The sequence below is a fragment of the Dermacentor albipictus genome, chromosome 1, assembly GCF_038994185.2.
Source record: "Dermacentor albipictus isolate Rhodes 1998 colony chromosome 1, USDA_Dalb.pri_finalv2, whole genome shotgun sequence".
In the NCBI taxonomy this organism is placed as follows: domain Eukaryota; kingdom Metazoa; phylum Arthropoda; class Arachnida; order Ixodida; family Ixodidae; genus Dermacentor; species Dermacentor albipictus.
Genome location: NC_091821.1, coordinates 314,079,184 through 314,097,562, shown reverse-complemented (window position 1 = coordinate 314,097,562; position 18,379 = coordinate 314,079,184). Strand labels below are relative to the sequence as shown.

General features: G+C 43.9%; 1 protein-coding gene and 1 long non-coding RNA gene across 2 annotated transcripts; one reads left to right on the top strand and one right to left on the bottom strand.

The window, feature by feature from the left end:
• Positions 1–3,210: 3,210 nt before the first annotated feature.
• On the top strand, positions 3,211–8,358 carry LOC135908858 (uncharacterized). The gene is made up of 4 exons (XR_010566468.2): positions 3,211–3,644; positions 3,714–3,882; positions 6,184–6,416; positions 8,193–8,358. It is a non-coding gene; the product is annotated as an uncharacterized lncRNA (long non-coding RNA).
• A 6,320-nt stretch (positions 8,359–14,678) lies between these two features.
• Positions 14,679–15,197, bottom strand: LOC139051214 (uncharacterized). Its single transcript, XM_070528220.1, has one exon. It carries the CDS (start codon positions 15,195–15,197, stop codon positions 14,679–14,681), a length of 519 nt encoding a protein of 172 aa, XP_070384321.1.
• Between the last annotated feature and the right edge of the window lie 3,182 nt (positions 15,198–18,379).

The following is an 18,379-nucleotide window of genomic DNA, read 5'->3' as shown; positions in this document are numbered from 1 at the left end:
CTCGGCTGGCAGAGAAACGGCCGAATATCACTGATAGCGTTGCGGGCGCCAGAGATAACCACTAGCGCGACGCAAGCGCCGGCGCTGCCATCTCTTGTTCATTTCGCTGGTTACTCGCACCGCGGGAGGAAACTTCAAAGCGCCGCCTTGCGTACATTTCTTTTTATAAATTAGAAAGAGGCCGTTGTCATAACGTCTGATTGTGCGAAAAGGCACTAATCTCGATTACAATACAAATGCAGCAGTGAAAAGTGGACAATATTGCTGAAAGTTTGCTATGTTCAACCAATATTATTTTGTATAAACGCGTTCTTTAAAAAAATGATGGCCCCAAACACAAATGCCAACACCACCCGAGAGCGATGCAAATACTATGAGCACGCGTTATGAACAAAAAAATTTCGTGGCGCCAAACGATGGGGAAAATGTGGCGATACGCATTCCTCTCGGCTGCCATTGCATATGGCTGCTCATTAGCATAATTCGCGCGGCTCGTCGCACCAAAAATTATGGCGGAAAATCTCAGCAATGGCGGCCCAGTGCAACGTCACGCATCGTCAAAATGACGATTACGAAACAGCCCTTCCTGTGACGCTCCTCACGAGGTATTCCTTCAGCCAATCAGCAAGCTGGCATGGCGCATATCTTGAATCGTCACCACATATTCGCGCAATCGCAGATGCATTGCACTGACTTCTGCACGCTACCGCTCACATTCTTTTTGAAGCACTAACATCACAATATATCTGCCAAGGACCAAAAAAATGTATTAGTCCATAAAATTTGCAGCTCCACGTCACGTTTCGTCATCTTGATGAAAACGCAAAATGGCATTTCGCAAAACTTCCGTTTCCCGGCACAAATTTCAAAACACGTGACCTCTCGACAGCCAATCAGAGAGTAAACATGGCGGGTAATGGCGGCCGTGCAGCCGCCATGCGTGTCCAGTAGCGCCCCTAGCCTACAGTGTACTAGAATAGCTTCTAGGGGCTCTATTCTGGACACGCATGGCGGCTGCACGGCCGCCATTATCCGCCATGTTTACTCTCTGATTGGCTGTCGAGAGGTCACGTGTTTTAAAATTTGTGCCGGGAAGCGGAAGTATTGCAAAATGCAATTTTGCGTTTTCATCAAGATGACGAAACGTGACGTGGAGCTGCAAATGTTATGGACTAATACATTTTTTTGGTCCTTGGCAGATATATTGTGATGTTAGCGCTTCAAAAAGAATGTGAGCGGTAGCGTGCAGAAGCCAGTGCAATGCATCTGCAATTGCGCGAATATGTGGTGGCGATTCAAGATATGCGCCATGCCAGCTTGCTGATTGGCTGAAGGAATATCTCATGAGGAGCGTCACAGGAAGGGCTGTTTCGTAAACGTCATTTTGACGACGCGTGACGTTTCGCAGGGCCGCCATTGCTGAGATTTTCCGCCATAATTTTTGCTGCGACGAGCCGCGCGAATTATGCTAATGGGCAGCCATATGCAATGGCAGCCGAGAGGAATGCGTATCGCCACATTTTCCCCGTCGTTTGGCGCCACGAAAATCTTTTGTTCATAACGCGTGCTCATAGTATTTGCATCGCTCTCGGGTGGTGTTGGCATTTGTGTTTTGGGCCATCGTTTTTTAAAAGAACGCGTTTATACGAAATAATATTGGTTGAATATAGCAAACTTTCAGCAATGTTGTCCACTTTTCACTGCTGCAATTGTATTGTAATCGAGATTAATGCCTTTTCGCACAATCAAAAGTTATTACAACGGCCTTTTTCTAACTTACAAAAAGAAATATACGCAAGGCGGCGCCTTGAAGTTCCCTCCCGCGGTGCGAGTAACCAGCGAAATGAACAAGAGATGGCAGCGCCGGCGCTTGCGTCGCTCTAGTGGATATCTCTGGCGCGCGCAACGCTATCGGTGATATTCGGCCGTTTCTAAGCCAGCCGAGTCGGGCTGAGTCACTTGCGTTTCACGAAATAGCGATAACGTGGCCTAGAACGTGCGCGCATCACCACTGGTAGGTCGCGTATGTTGTCTCAAGAAAGAAAACAAGCGCGTTGGCGCCAACATGCGATGACTCATTCCATTTTCCAGGGACACGCATCCGAGCTACTGAAGCAGACGACGGCTTGTACGCAGCAGACGACGGAAGCGAGAAGCGTTTTCGACAGAATAATCATACGCTTTGAGATAGCTGCTTTATTTTTACTGCGGAGGAAAACTGTTTTGCTTTACCGATAACGCTACATTCAGTGCCTTCATTTCAGTTTCTTAGGCGAAACGTCAAGTTGGCGTCACGTTACGTAAGCAAAACCGGGCCACCAGCGCCATTTTGTTTGCGTCGCGCCTACGTCACGCATCGAAGAAAATGGCGGAATGTCCAGAATAGCGCCCTAGTTCACTGTACCTAGCCTCTCTACTGTAATTATGCTAATGGGCAGCCATATGCAATGGCAGCCAAGAGGAATGCGTATCGCCACATTTTCCCCGTCGTTTGGCACCACGAAAATCTTTTGTTCATAACGCGTGCTCATTGTATTTGCATCGCTCTCAGGTGGTGCTGGCATTTGTGTTTTGGGCCATCGTTTTTTAAAAGAACGCGTTTATACGAAATAATATTGGTTGAATATAGCAAACTTTCAGCAATGTTGTCCACTTTTCACTGCTGCATTTGTATTGTAATCGAGATTAATGCCTTTTCGCACAATCAAAAGTTATGACAACGGCCTCTTTCTAATTTATAAAAAGAAATGTACGCAAGGCGGCGCCTTGAAGTTTCCTCCTGCGGTGCGAGTAACCAGCGAAATGAACAAGAGATGGCAGCGCCGGCGCTTGCGTCGCTCTAGTGGATATCTCTGGCGCGCGCAACGCTATCGGTGATATTAGGGAGTTTTAGTATTGGGGACGCAAGGCGTTGGGGCCCCAAGCGCTTGGGTGCGTTTGCGTTTGCGTACGCAAGCAGAAACGTGTTATAGGTTAGCGGCCCCAAACGCAAACCGCAATGAGGTCGCATGCGCTCGCAGCACCACCAACGTCTGATCGTTGCTGCGTTATCATGCTATAAAATATGAAATGAAGCATACGAAGTAAAGTACATTAAACTCTTTTTATTAGAAGCAGTTAATAGAGAGGTTTACAGCGTCCGGTAACGGGGTAAACGCAGGCTGGGACGTTGGGGCGGAGCCATGAACTAGAGAGAAGCGTATCCCCGCAGGCCGGCTGTACCCGGTTTAGAGGCAAACCGGATGTGACGTGAGCCAGTGCCGTACTCCCTGCCCCCAGATAGGTACTTGTACGCCTAGGGAAAGACGCTGCTAGGTGCTGCTGCTAAATCCCTGTGGTTTCTGCCGGCTCACGTAGGTTCGTTCGCGTGGTCTTGTTACGCCTCGCTGGATCGTGTTCAGTCATGCCGTCCTTGCGCGGCGTCATTGTCGGCGAGTCAGGTTAAATTCTTTAATAGGTCGCGCCTGTGCCTAATTGAGTCTATTAAAGACTGCACATTCAGTTTTGCTTGCTACAATTCAGTGTGGCTGGCGTGGGCTGTCTCCACGATGCGCTTCGAGCGTGTCGATTTCGCCGTTCTTTATGTTGGCGGAAATGACCGTGAAAGCAACATGGATCTACAAGAAATATGCAACAACATCAAGGTAAGTCTACTGAAATCACAAAATTTGAAACAATAAGCGCTAATAGTTGTGTTTTCTTTTAAATTTTAGGCCTTGATTGTTCAGCGAGACGGCGCCCGTCGTGCTGGTTTTCAAGGTGCTCTCTCGCTGGCTAGAAGATGCTGATGCGGAACAGAAAATGCAAAAACGTCGCTTGCTCAACCGCAAATTGACGGCTACGCTGAAGCGCATGCCGTGTCTGCGGAATTTGAACCCCGAGGTATGGACCCCTTTTTTCCAGAGGCATGCCGTTACATACCGTCAGGAACACGCTTGGCTTATTTCTGACTCGGTAAAAAAATGTTTCACTTTTTCTCGCTGCTCGCTGCTGAAGAAATGCGGACCGTTTGTCGTAGTTGTCTCACAGGGTGGCATTACTGCGGTGAACAAAGCAAGTGTTGCCGTACATACTGTGCGCACTTCACCCTTTGTTGGGCGGTCGGAAAATATTGGTCCCACTATTCAGGGCAACTTCGCTACTCTGTAGCGGTGAAGTGTAATTTCTACCATTGAACGTTCCTGTGTAGACATGTTTCTGAATCACGTTAAGCACATTTTTTCGTCAATTTCTTTGTCAAACATGCGATAGAACGGTTGCGCAGATTGTTTACTTCCCTTTCTACAATGTTTGGTTTATTCTGTCGCCGTCCTTCAAACCACCACAGCGGCAAATCGACTCTTTTGATCGAAATTCCGCGTTTTCATAATAGCTGAATTTTGGTGCGGTTAGGTGTCTAAATTTCTCGTGCCCACAGCTACCAAAACAGGTGATCAAATTATTAGCATCGCGAATAAATCGCATTCCTACATATGCAAGCTGCTACATATTTTTGATTGATTGATTGAATAACTTTAATGAGCGGTTCTTAAAACGAAACCCGCTTTGCCTCTTCCTTGCTCAGTGGGTGGTGGCTGCTGCAGTCCTGCCAATATTGGTCACTGTGTATGGCACTGGATATGTGCTGCTTGGCATGTGTCCAAATGGCAACTTGGTTACCTGTTAAGTGCAGCTCAACATGTACCACTGGGTAGACACGTAGAACAAGAGGCAAGAAATTAAGTATACAACAGGAAATTTAAGAAGTCAGCCACAGAGAAGTCTGAAAGTCGGCATCGAAAGCAACCGAGTATGGACAAAAATGAACTAAACGAGACCAGGACATGCATTGTGTGCAGAATTATAGAAGTAAACGAGTGGTTGCATTTTACTGAACATTACAAAGGCTTCACTTATAACCGATTTTCACATATGCATGGAATCTGCTAACTTTTCTGTGCAAAACTCTACCGGAAAGGATATATTGCATCCATCGGTGTTAATATATTTCCTAGCATATTTTCTCTTTTTCAGCCAACATACACATCCCCGTTAAATCAAATAGATCACTGTAGATGGCTGCCACAAGCATATTACAAGAACTGTGAATTGGAAGCTGTTGGCTACCTGTGGCACGAAGTCATGCAAGGGTACATGTAGTCTTTGTGTGCACATTGACTTCCTGTTTTAGCAGGGAAGAAGTTTGGGCGTGTTGGTGGTATGCATTCAGACTGGGATACATAGCGCAAGTTAGCGCTCGTCCTGTGTTCTGCTTGTCCCTGTGTAATTTTTTTGCGCTATGTATCCCAGTCTGAATTCATGTTTTACTCATTTGACTGGCTCCTATTGCACTCCGGCTGAATAGCAATAACACACAGGCCACTTTACGCTCGAGAAGCCTGCGAAAGCTGCAGGTACATTCATAAAAGTTCATAAGTACATGGCATTAGTGAAAAAAATTAAAACCTTTTCTGGTACAGCCGTGCGTTGTCGGAAGTGTCTCAATGCATTGCAGTGATTAAACAGGCACATATTGGCTGTACCACTTGGATTTCAGCGTGCACGCGTTGGCTGGATAAAAAATTCTACCATATTTTAACACCGAACATTAGCTCACGGGTGGAAAGCGCTGTTTCTGTTGTAAATAGATGTGGCTTGCACACAAGGTATGCTGCATGAACAGAAGGTGCTGCAGCCACATAACCTGACCTTTGATCTTCATTATGCTCACAGATTGAAGGGATGGAACTAAGTGCGTCTTTTAAATGCTTGATTTCAGCCAGTTAAATTTGCCAACACGGGGGATTCAAACCACTGGTGTCGATCTGCTGTTGGGCTGGATTCTCAATTTAGTGAGAATACTTGCTGCGTTCATTGGTGCTGACAGATATCAAGTCAGTTGTAGCTCGGCATTTACTGTATTCCGTTTGTCACCAAAATGCTAGAGAACCACTCGAGATCCTTCGATGTCAGCATCGTCATAATCAGTGGGCACCCCATAAGAAAAATAGGTCAATTTTGGATGGTATCCTTGCAAGTGTGAGAAGGCTAGGCCACAGAAACTCTAGTTTCTGATTTGTGCACTATTCAGCCACGTTAAAATGTGAGGAGCCTAGACATCTAAAAGACGAGGAGCAAGCAAATTGAATGTAGCTACCAAGCAAAAAATGTGGAAGCGTAAGCTGTTGATTTTTTACTCTAAAGGCACGTTCACACTGAAGACGGAGCGGCTAAACCGGGCAAAGCTCTTGGCCAGGCGGATAAAAGCAGGCGTTAAACGTGGCAGCAAGCCCGATCGCTTGCGGACCACTTTTTTTCCTGCCCGCCAGAGCTGTCCGCTTTGCTGCAGCCAATTGGAACACCAGACGACGCTGGCGTGTGCGCGATAAGGATGGACGACCGGTGCCAGGAGACGGCGACAAGTGCACCACAAAAACGTAAGATACTCCGCCTCGGCGGTGCGGGCAGCCAGGCAAGCTGTCCAGTATACAGGGTGTTTTAGCTAACTTGTGCCGAGGCTTTAAAAGAGAAAGACCGAAAGAAACTAGGCCTGCAGTACTCAAATGCAATCAATTCAGTAAACTACCCTTTTGAGCAACTTTAGTACTTACAGCTCATTGAGAAACATCTGCTTTATTTTTATGTGGTTATTTTTTCAGGACAAAAGAAAGTGCACAAAATCGAAAAAAAGTACCATGCAACTATGCACTTTTTAGCAGTGATGAACAATGCGGCATGCAGACAGGATGTAAAAAATATGCAGTTCCGACACACTGAAAATTATGTAAGCAGCTTTCTTTGCTGCTTCTGTTCGTTGATGGCATTTGGCAGTGATGTGTTAAATGTTACCTTGCATGCACCACTTGTGTTTGTAGTACAAAGAGCTCACAGACAGACATGCGCTCCGATGCTCAAGGTTGTGTTGTGCACCATCCATATCCTGTGAGAGTAGTGGCACTGTCATTCCCTCACATGGCGCATCGCATGGCGGGTGAGGTAGAGAAATCCGTTTATTGAATCCTTAGGAGAAATAGTTGCTGCCACGTCCTGTGCCCGACAGAGCAGTGCCTGCTGGCCACCCAGTGTTGCAGTGTAGGGACATTGAAGTTTTGATGCTGGACCACCACATGCATACTGTCGTTTTGACGGCGTGGTGCTGTATTGCAGTTTTGCATCTGCACATCCTGTGTCAATTGTTGGCATGGACACACTTGCCGTGTTTATTTTTTTCAGAAATAGCATAAACATGCCATACCACACCTTGAACTATCATTATATTTTTAGTTTGCCCACAACTGTCACCATGTCTAGTTGTAGTGTTTTTCTTTTAAAGAGACTCCATACGAAAGATGCTTTCTGATGGCATCTTTACCTTCTCGTGTGATCATTCAGCGAGCACAAAGTACTGCAGCTTCTGCAATGCTTTTGTCTATTCCTTCCAGGCACACTACTCTCAATCTATCATTAGCGCTGAAATAGAATACCACCTGTTGCTCAGAGCAGCTTCAATATAGATTCTAATCGGAATAGGCAGACTTGTGGCAGTATACAACTTTCTATAGCCATAAAAGGCAAGCTAGCATAGTGGGGCATCTCAGTGCTCGTAAAAGCATTCAACTGCATGTATCTCCAAATAACTAAGCTCAAGCAGACACTGTCAATATCTGTGCTTGTCACGGTGAGTTGGTGCGGGAACTTGAAGGTGTCGCTTTTCCTTCATATTTGTGTGTCTCTTATGTTTTTGCTAAGGCTCTTGCCACAGCAAAGTTGCTCTTGTGGTATTTTAGAAGGGTAATTTACTAATCACCTAGGCGATGTCATTTCCTACATTTGGTTGCACCGTGTGCATCAGTGCAATAAAATGGGTCAAACGGCTTAATACAAGATGTTGCCAGGCCTTTTTGGCACGACACTTGTGGATAACATTTTGGTGCGGCTTGGGCGAGACCGAAAGAGAGAAATTTACACATACGAGCACAAAGGCCAGGCACTGTTCCCTTGTGGCCTGCACAACCACTAGAATAGCAGCTAGTCTTATCAATTCATACCGAGTATCACAAAGTGGATTATTGCAAGAACTGTAGCTTGGTTGATACAAGGCACTTACAGCTGCAGCTGAAACATGTGGTGTGATCAAAATGTACAAGGTTACAACACTCTTCACCCTTTTTGTATTTAAGACTTTTTAAACTTTGCCCGCAATTTGATTACAGCTTTCCAGAGTTCCTTGGAAAATCCGCCCATGCTCCTGCCATGTACATTGCCCCCCTCCTCGATGTGGCATGCAAGATGGCAGCAGCAGCTGTGGAACAGTTGAAGAGGCGAAGAAAGGTCCACATTATAATAGGTTGTATGTAAATAAAACTGATTGAACACAACCGATTCGGCTTCCACTTTCGTCAAGACAATTGTCAGCAAACAAATGGAGTAATTTCAGTAGGGCGATACTAATAGTGCATAGAAATTCTTGGAAGCCTCGTCAGCTTTCTTGCTGTTAACAGGCTGTGTTGGTGAGGTGGTTTAGGCAGGGAATGCCAATTCATGAGGGATGGTCATGGCCACCATGTTCAATGTATGTGCAGCATCAATCTGTTCTCTAGACCGAGTGCACTAATGTCATGGCAGGCCAGCACTTCGTCGCATGATATATTTTCAAACCTCGCATGCTTTGGGGCTCTGAGAAAATTAATGAAGCATGAAACTAAAATCGGCATGTTGCAGTTTTCAATACAACCATCACTGCATTTGTCCATTCTTGAAACAAATTTTATTGTACCAAATGCATACAGAATTGTGGAATATCCGAAGTACATTTTGCTTGTTTTGGTCAAGCAGCTGGCAGAACAAAACCACAAAGTTCCAAAGCAGGAAGGTAACACTTCTTTTGAAGTACACGAACTTCTTTTGAAGTACACGAGTGCAAAACTTGCCGCCAATTAAAAAAAGAAGGGAGCTGCGACACACCATTTCTTGGTTCTTTGACCATTTATTTTTTTCTTTTGTGGCTGATGTTTAAAAATCCTTGCTATAGCAAATGCAAAGACATCAAAAATCAACGCACAACAGATATTGGTACTATGGTGTAAAGTAATGAAGATATAATTTTATGCACATTATTTCGTCTGAACTAGAGGGATATAGCACAAACGTTGCTCTTCAATCCCAATAAAATATAAGGAACTCGGCTACAAGAGGGCTACGGCTTCTGTAATGTGCAGCTATACTTAAGTACACAAGCATTTTTGGAATCTGCCTCTACCTGGGTGCAGCTTTGTGACCTGGAATGAAAAGCCACAGCCATTGAGCAGCTGCAGTGGTGACATCACAGTAAAAGGGAATGGCGAAAAATTAAAACAATAATATGGCCATGCAACTTGCAACAAATCAGATAGGTCACCTGAAGCTTCTATTTCCAATTTTTCTGGTGTTGCATAGAAGGGCAAAAATCTTGAAATAGTGTACGACTTTCATGCATAAACAATTGTGCATATCTGCTTTTTTTTAACCGTGCAGATATTTAGCAAAAAGTTTTGAGCACGGAGAGCCCAGCGTTTTTGCAAAGGAGTTTCTAGGTGAGGTGGACACACTATGCTGCTAATAATGCGAGTTTCAGAAAATTAATTTTGAAAAATTCAGTCACTTTTTTTATTAGTAACTTGGCGGCAGCCTTCTAAATGGCATATTTGGAGGCAGTCGCATGTGAACGCACACCCTTTCTTTTTCTAAATCTCGAAAATTGCACTTATTTTGAGATATTCATTATCACGCTCAATTGAGTACAATCAAAACTTGGTGCATCCTCCTCCACATCAGGCGGCAGTGCCCTGTCAAGAAGTGTGGGACAAAGCTTAAATGATAGCCTGATATGGCACACTGACGCACATGCTTGCCAGGCAAAGTGTGTCGTATCAGCAGCTACAATGACTGGCCAAGATGTTTCCATCTGATGAGATAGCGGGACCTTCTTTTTTGCACTCCCAGCACACTCAGTTCCAATATTGCCTCGATTTGCCAGTGAAATTCAATGATGAATATCTTGAATTAGGTGCAACTTTCAAGATTTGTAAGAAATGAGAGTGCATTAGAGGAATTCCTCTGCAAGAATGCCACATTTTCCGCGCTCATAACTTGAAAACAAGAAAATCTGTACGGTAATAAAAGACGCCCTATACGTATACAGTGCATTGGAGCATTTCATGCAACCAATATTCAAGCACCTTCTGTCTACAAAGAATTCATAAAGCAAATTTATGCACTAATACTGGAATCAGTTACGAGCACTGGAAATGCAAACACTGTTACGAACCCTGGTCACATGCCAGGCATTGTGTTGCTGCTCTCTGCGTAGGGCCTATGAATAAAAACCACCTTCAACATCGCACAGTAAGCTACTAATTGCTATGTGTAGGAAGACTTACAGTTCTTCAAATGCAATTATGACCTAGACATTCTAAAGCTTTTCTAATAATGTACTTTTAGTGAACAAGTCCCCAAAACTTGGAACAACTCTGAAGCTATAATGCCATTATTATCTGAAAGATGCACTACACATTTTTTTAACGCAGTAAGGAAACATTCATAATCGACAATGCCACCATAGACATGAGAGTCATAATATTGCACTGCGTGCAGCAAGGATAGCACAATCTCGCACGAAAGATTAGTCTCTCCCGCAGCCTTTGAGACCCCCTTTATTATGTCTCGCTTATGATGCCGTAACATAGTACGAAACCATGATGACGTAACTTATGATCGTGAGTTACTCTTGAAAGAAAGCTTGTGCACACATGCATATTCCTGCATTGTAACTCTGGAGTGCACTTACAGTAAGGACACTGTGAAAAGAAGAAAAATAAGGCCAACAGCAAGAACCAGGCAGCGCAGTGCGATTTGCACCTTCTCGGCTGTTGTCGGTTTAAGTCACCTTTGCTGCAGCAGAGTCGTTTTATGCGGCGAAGCATATTTATCATCAAGCAGTGAAGCATATCTGAAGTTAAAGGAGACACTGTCACGGGGCCCCTGCGGGTGCTTATGGTTACCCGACACTAGCTTAAGTACCTATACTGTGACCTCTTCATGCATTTGGACAACACCAATCGCCATGTGTAAACCTCTGTGTTCACTGCTAATCTTGCCAAGAGCCTAAATTGTTCCAAACTACAAATTTCAGCAAGTGGCAAACTTGGCAATGCTTCTGGAACCTCATTCTAAAGTACTTTAATACTACCAGGATGCTTCAATGTCAAACTGGATTAACAACCTGAGATGAAATTGCGCCAGCTTCTAACTTTCTGAATGTTTGCTTCACCTCCTACATCAGTGAGTAGGCAGTGTTCAATTGGCGCTCCCGCTTCACCAAGCAGACGACCGCTGACGAAAGCACAGTGAAGGCGAATAATGAGAGCGCAAGCAAACATTCAGAATGCGAGATCTCGCCCTTGGATTTAGAGAAAGGAAGGGTAATTTCATCACCAAGGAACCGAAGTATGCATTCAACAATAAAAGCTTCTGAACGGGCCACTTCCACATCAGCACTGTGGAAAGACTCTGATGAGCTTATCAACCAGCAGAAATTTTCACTCGTGGCAGAAATTTTCACTACCACAATCGCAGGTTTAAAGATATTTGCATATATATATATATAAATGATTTATTTATTTCGAAAATTACATACAAATACGAGCCTGCCCAAGCCAACAATGGGCTTGTGGGGCAGCGCTCGGCAGAATGGAGCAAGCCAGGGAGCGGCACAGTAAATCAGTTATGTACAAAACTCAAAAATAAAACTAAAGAAAGACAGGAAGAAAAGAAACCAAATTACACATACAAATCAAAAATATAAGATTTAACTTCTTTCCGTGTGCTGGAAGATAAAACTTTTTCTGGCAGGTCATTTAATACATCAGGTACATAGAAGGCACGGACACGTTTGCCATATCTTGTCCTTACTCTTGGTAAGGCAAAGCGGTCACGTGTACGTAATGCTCTGGCGGGGACATACGGGAGGCAGAACTCATTGTTCCATATATACAAAAGGATTACCGTTTCTTTGAATAACAGCCTGAACGAGGGCATGTGCGAGCATGAAAAAAGACTGGAATTGTTAGTAATGTGCACACCATACATCACCGCCCGAATTATGGATTTTAGTAAAGAATCAACTTTATTGCGCCAAAACACTGAACAGAAATAAAAAGAACAGATTCCATATCTTAGCACACTGTACGCTAATGCATGTGCTATTGTTTTCCTTACGTAAATTGGGCATAGTGCTTTAATAGAATGCAGTAGGCAGGCTATTTTGCGCAGCCTTTCACAAACGTTAGCCAAGTGAGTGTTCCAGGACATGTTAGAATCGAAATGAACACCGAGATAATTGACACTTGAGAGGTATGGAATAGGAGAGCAAGAGCAATTGTTACACAGAGGAGAATGAAGAAACAGTGGAGTGATGACAGGAATAGATTTCAGTGGATCGTGAAAACATACTAATTTAGTTTTATTCTGGTTAATAGAAATTAAGTTTTTACGGTACCAACTGATAACATTTGTAGTGTCAGTTTGTAATTCAACCACGGCTTGATGGTAATTAGTGTGACGAGATACTAAAAGCGTGTCATCTGCGTATTGAAACACCCGACAGCGAAAAATTGCTTGACTGAGATCATTAACGTACAAGTTGAATAAAAGGGGAGCTAAAATCGACCCTTGGGGAACTCCAGCGCTCAACTGTCTAGGTTTGCTTTTAATATTTCCGAGAACTACTACTTGAATTCGACCGTGCAAATAATTCTTAAGGAAAGTTAGAAAAGGCCCTCGGAAGCCATAGCTATGAAGTTTACAAAGTAAAATTTCATGGTTGACGGAGTCAAAAGCTTTTGATACGTCTAGAAATAATGCACAAGCGAATGCACTAATTTCGAGAGTACTATTAAGGAAATTGGTTAATTCATCTAATGCTAATCTAGTACCACGCCCACAAGTAAATCCGTACTGATTAGGCGACATTATGTTGTGCGCGTCAATGAAGCTCTGCATTACGTGAAAAATATGCTTTTCAAGTATAAGAGCAATGCACGAAAGTATCGAAATTGGCCTGTAGTTTGTGACAACATTGACCTGTCCGCTTTTGAAGAGAGGAACTACAAGCGCTTCCTTGAGGCCAGGCGGTATTTCTTTCGTGGTTATAATGTTATTTATAATTGCTAAAAGAACATTCTTCAGGGCCTCAAAATTTCTGCGAAGGACGTCCACAGATACACCATCTAATCCAACCGACTTGTGCTGTTTTAAGTTAAATAAGATGTAGCGAATATCATCCTCGGTACACTCAGGTAGGAATGCAGAGTCAACTACCGATTGTGGCATACAATAACTAGCCGTATTACCGGACAAGCTTGCTGCAGTAGACGAGAAAAAGGAATTAAATTGGTCTGCTAACGTTATAGATGGTGGACCGAAATTCTTCGCAATAGTTTGGTATGGGCCTTTCCGGGGACGACCCCTTAATTCGTTAACCACGGACCAAGTCTTGGACGGGTTTTTTCTAAATTCAGAAAATTTACCTTGGAAGTGCTGTCGCCTGGCACCTCTAAGCACAGCAGTGACTTTATTGCGAGCCATCTTATAAGCTTCACGAAGATACTGATTATTAGGTGAGCGCCGACAACGCGCCCAGGCTAGTTCTTTTTCAGCTAACGCGGTTAGAGCATTTCCATTTATCCACGGGCATTTCGGCTTTCGTTGCTTTAAGACGACTACGTTTTTGCAAGAGTGCACTGCCTGCGTATAAACGGCAATAAAAGATTTATACAGGTGACTGGCAGGAACTTCTGCTAGGAAAGATTTCCAGTCGTAGCCTTGCAACAACGAGTCCAGCTTCCTTTTATCAATAACCTCTATCTGTGATACTGGGTTGTTAGCCGCAGCATGCTGAGACGATAGAAAGCTACACCCAACATAGAAGTGATCGGATAGCTTTTGCTCAATAATAAACGGAAGTACCTGGTCGTTCTCAGTGCGAACGTTGACGTGATCTATGCATGAAGAAACAAGCGATGTACCCAAAATTTCGACACGTGTGGGAAGGTTGATAATAGAATCTATTCCAACGTCAGCAAGCGTGTTCAAGTAATCAGCTACAATGTGTCGTTCTTTCTTCAGCACGTCAATGTTAACATCACCTATCATGCACACGTGACCAGATGGAAAAGCAAGTAGATGCAATTCGTCCACAAACTTTCTAACACTTTGATTTGGCGGCCTATAAATAGCGAGCAATGTGATGGCAAAAGATCGTGTGTGAATACGAAGGGCTAGCGATTCAGCACTTGTGAAAATTATGTTCAGAGGACTTGAAATCCAACAATTTTTGATGAAAATGGCAATTCCACCGCCACGGCCGTCCTTGCGCGTCAAAAAATGATTGTGATAACCTTGGAGTTGAAAGAGACCAGTATGTTCCTGCCCAATATTAATTTCAGTTAAGACAAAAACATCAGCTATATCACGTACTGCACCAGCGTGGACACAAAATTCATTCCAGTGCTTGCGAATACTACGCACGTTTGCATGAAAAACAGTGAATGTGCCTTCACCTGGTTTTAAAAGAACAGAAAAAGAAGGAAAGTCTCGAAATTGTTCGCACGAAGCCATGAATCAGGAAAAAGATTACAACAGACAAAGCAGAGGATAAGAGGTCAGACTAGCCGAGACAAGTCACAAGGGCTCATTATGCGCACAACTGGGTCACCCTCCTTCTTACGGGCATAAATTTTGCCATGTTTCACCCATACGAACTTGAAATCGGCCTCTTTGGCCTTAGTCTTTGTCTCCCAGAACAGTTCTCTGCTGTATTTCGTCAAGTTTTCGACAAAGAAAACCGAGGGCTCATTTTCCTTCGCCAGAGATTTCAGTTTCTTTCGCTTTGCCAGCCAGCTGTCACGTATGCCCGCCGAAAGGAAGCGCACTAAAACTGGAGCTGTTTTGCTCTTCCTGGGCAACCGGTGCACAGCTACTACGTGACCTGGCAGGAATGAATCAATGCCTAGTTGAGCGGCCAGTTCAGCAACAGTAGTAGTCAAGTTTTCACTAGGAAGTTGGGGTACGTTATGAATTTCGAGGTTTGAGGACCTACTATACTGTTCAGAGGCATTTATTTCTCCTCTAAGGTCTTGAATGACAGCTGCCTGAGAAGCGACCTGATCCTCAAGTGCCATCACCCTAGAAGACAATTCAGTGACCTGTTTCTCTCGTGTTGCTGATCCTTTCAGCAAGGAATCATATTTATTTGAAAGAAAGTCGACCGAGTCGTGTATTTCCTGCATTTTTGTTTTCACTACTTCGATCTCGGACTTGAGGCACAACAGTTCGTCTATTTTCGACGGAACCAGGGAAAGAGATTCAACTTTCGCACGAATAGAATCCAGCAACGACAGCTTTTCAGCAATAGCTGTTAACTGGCTAGAACTGCCTTGGGAAGAATCCGCTGATCTACATGTTTTACACCGCCACTTTTCCCTCTTTTTCGGGCCCATCGACAAGAATGTGCCTTCAGCCACACCTGAGCACTCTTGACCGAGGTGATACAACGATGCACAGTTCGAGCATTCCATGCACCGGTCTTCGCCGGCAAAATCAACCCCACATTGAGCACAATCTTTTCCTTCCATCACACATGCGCACAAGAGAACACACGCGGTAGATCAAGCAAATGACAGTTTTGCAGTTGGCGGCATGGAATGTACAGAAGAGTTGCTACAGTGAAACCAGCTCACCTGCAGGAACAGAACAAATCGTTTTAGGGCCGGCTCTGGACGTGCCGCCAACTGCCTGATGACATTTGGTCCAAAAAGAAGATCCGTTTGAGCGATGGTGTAAGCGTGGTGCCCACTGTTGGCTCGGCTTGCGAAGGGCGACCTGCTGATACCAGACACTTAAGCAGCTCTTTTTGATGTCTGAATCGATGGTGACATGCACTAGGTGTCACTGCTCTTCGAACATGTTGAGCTGTTGTCCTTGCTTCATGAAACATTAAGTAATTACAATTATGACATTGTCAAACAAAAGTGTTGTATTAGAGAATTTTGTTAACCACGAAGCATAATATCCCTGTACATTATTTGCTATGCAGTCTATGTAGTATAACTATTTTGCACCTCTGGTTGGTGAAAAGAAATGGATTTTTGCAATACCAATAGTATTAATATTCGAAAAATATTCGCTTCGCACTTAGGTTTCATTATTCGAATTAGCTTTGAAATTAAAAAATTGATATTTCCACACCCATAGTTTTTACTCAAATACCTGGAGCATAAGTCATTTGAGGACGTAACTTCAGGAATAGCAACAGTATGCCACCAAAGAGTCAACACAGTTCAAATTTTTTTTACATTCTTTTACAATTGTTTTCTACTGTACAACATTAAAACGATCTTAAGCCTCAATAATTGACTAAACTAAGCTTTGATAACGGCTGCATGCTTGGAACGAACGGTGCATGTTCCAGCCACTCTAGGGTAGCAGTTTAGGGTAAAAAATATCTGTTACTTAGGAATGCCACTTGGTGACCTTGTGCAGAGAAATCCCAGCTGGACTTTGCCATTTGAAGCTGCTGCGCACAATGGCTAATCACTGGCTTCTTTGGTCTTCTCGATGGCATCTACTTGCTTGAGAAGCTCGACCTCAATGACGTCTGACCACTGGCAGCACATATTTCTGTTTATCACAGATAAAAATTGCCTATGAGCTCTTATTTCGCCCAAAACACAGACTTTTGCCACATTTAAGAAAGTGGCACTCTCCAAGTCAGTGTGGTCAGCATGTCTGGCATGCACTTTTATCTCCTGCGTCAGAGTGGAGTTACTATCCTAAATTAATGTGCTACAGAGATGACAGAGAGGTTGGCAAAGAAGTTATGCGCCCAGACAGAAAGAATGATAATATTTATGTCTACTGCAATCAAAGCCATCTATTTGAGCACCTTGCACCACCAGAGAAATCCTAATGGCTTCCTTTTCTTTCATCTCATAATGTGGGCGGTTACACCCCATTAAATGGTCCCTAAGATGGTTTTTGTCAACCCTGAGGAAATCTCTCACAGAAAACTTGTAGACAGTCTTGATAAGTGTTGTCAGATTACCTTTCAATGTGTCCTTTATCATCACTGTGGTGATCGTAATTTCAATTCATGTGCAGCACTCACACAGTGTGCACTCCTTGCAGACATCTGTAACTAGTGGCAGTTTACCAGCATACTTGAAGGGAGGAAAAAAGAGCATGGCCACACCAACCACATCACAGCATGTGCATACATCAGATGACATTGTGGAACCTAATTCTATGTCAGCAGGAAATGCATGGCTGCTGTCGCTATTTCGAGTGCAAATATTTGTCCCACGGGTACAGAGAAGTCATTATGGCAACCACATAATCCAGGCAGCTTAGTGCTGGGCAACTGCAATATTTATGAAGCAGCACACTGCATTCAAAGCCAGGCACTGTCACACTTGTCTGGGAAAATCGGTGCTTGTATACACAGGGGCTGGACCATTTCAAACCACAGTCACATTGGAACTCTGTCCACTCTCGTAGGGTGCATTTTCTGTGTAGTCACTGCCACTGCAGGAATAATTTTCTTCGAACTGCACAAACAGAAAATTGTAGCACTGTGCTCTGCAGTGCTTGGTGCAAAGGCAGAGCAGCCATGAGCCTTCTCCCATCCACAATTCAGAAATCCGCCAATACATAGATGGGTTACAGTGGCATCTCTACAGGCAGCACACACCACCTATATGCTGCCACTTAGATTGCAACACACTGAGGGTCTCCATGCCTTTATGTAAATGCTCAAATATACTACAGGACAGGATCTTTAGGGAATAAAGGTTGTTTCACGGTCCTCATATCTATGCTATGACAAAGCCAACTCCAACTGCACAGGTAGAAATTGCTGTGGAAAATTAAATTTTACAGTTCCATGTACCATATTTTCCATACAGTACTATAGCCTGCAGGATCTAATTTGGGCTGAAAAGCGCCTCTCATTAAGCACCATGGCAAATTTTAGTTATAGGTACATTGGAAGTTGTAAGATGCCGTCAAGGGAGCATTTCCTCAAACAAATATTTCTAATTAGTTCATTATTAAAGGAAATGGAAGAAATTGAAATGTTGCATTTTCACGCTGCCAGGACGCGAGTGCTAAAAGTGACGGCACTCAGCCCCTTTGCCTCCTAGTGATCTTCCTTCTTCATCTTCCCCCATGACGGAGCCAAGGGTTCACGTCATACTCGCTTACGAGCCGTCTTTTCTTTCCTTTTTTTCTTCTCTTCCTTTTTTGCTGTGGGGCACATATCCAGGGATGGCATTTAACATTGGTTGGCTTACGAAAGTCACGTGCC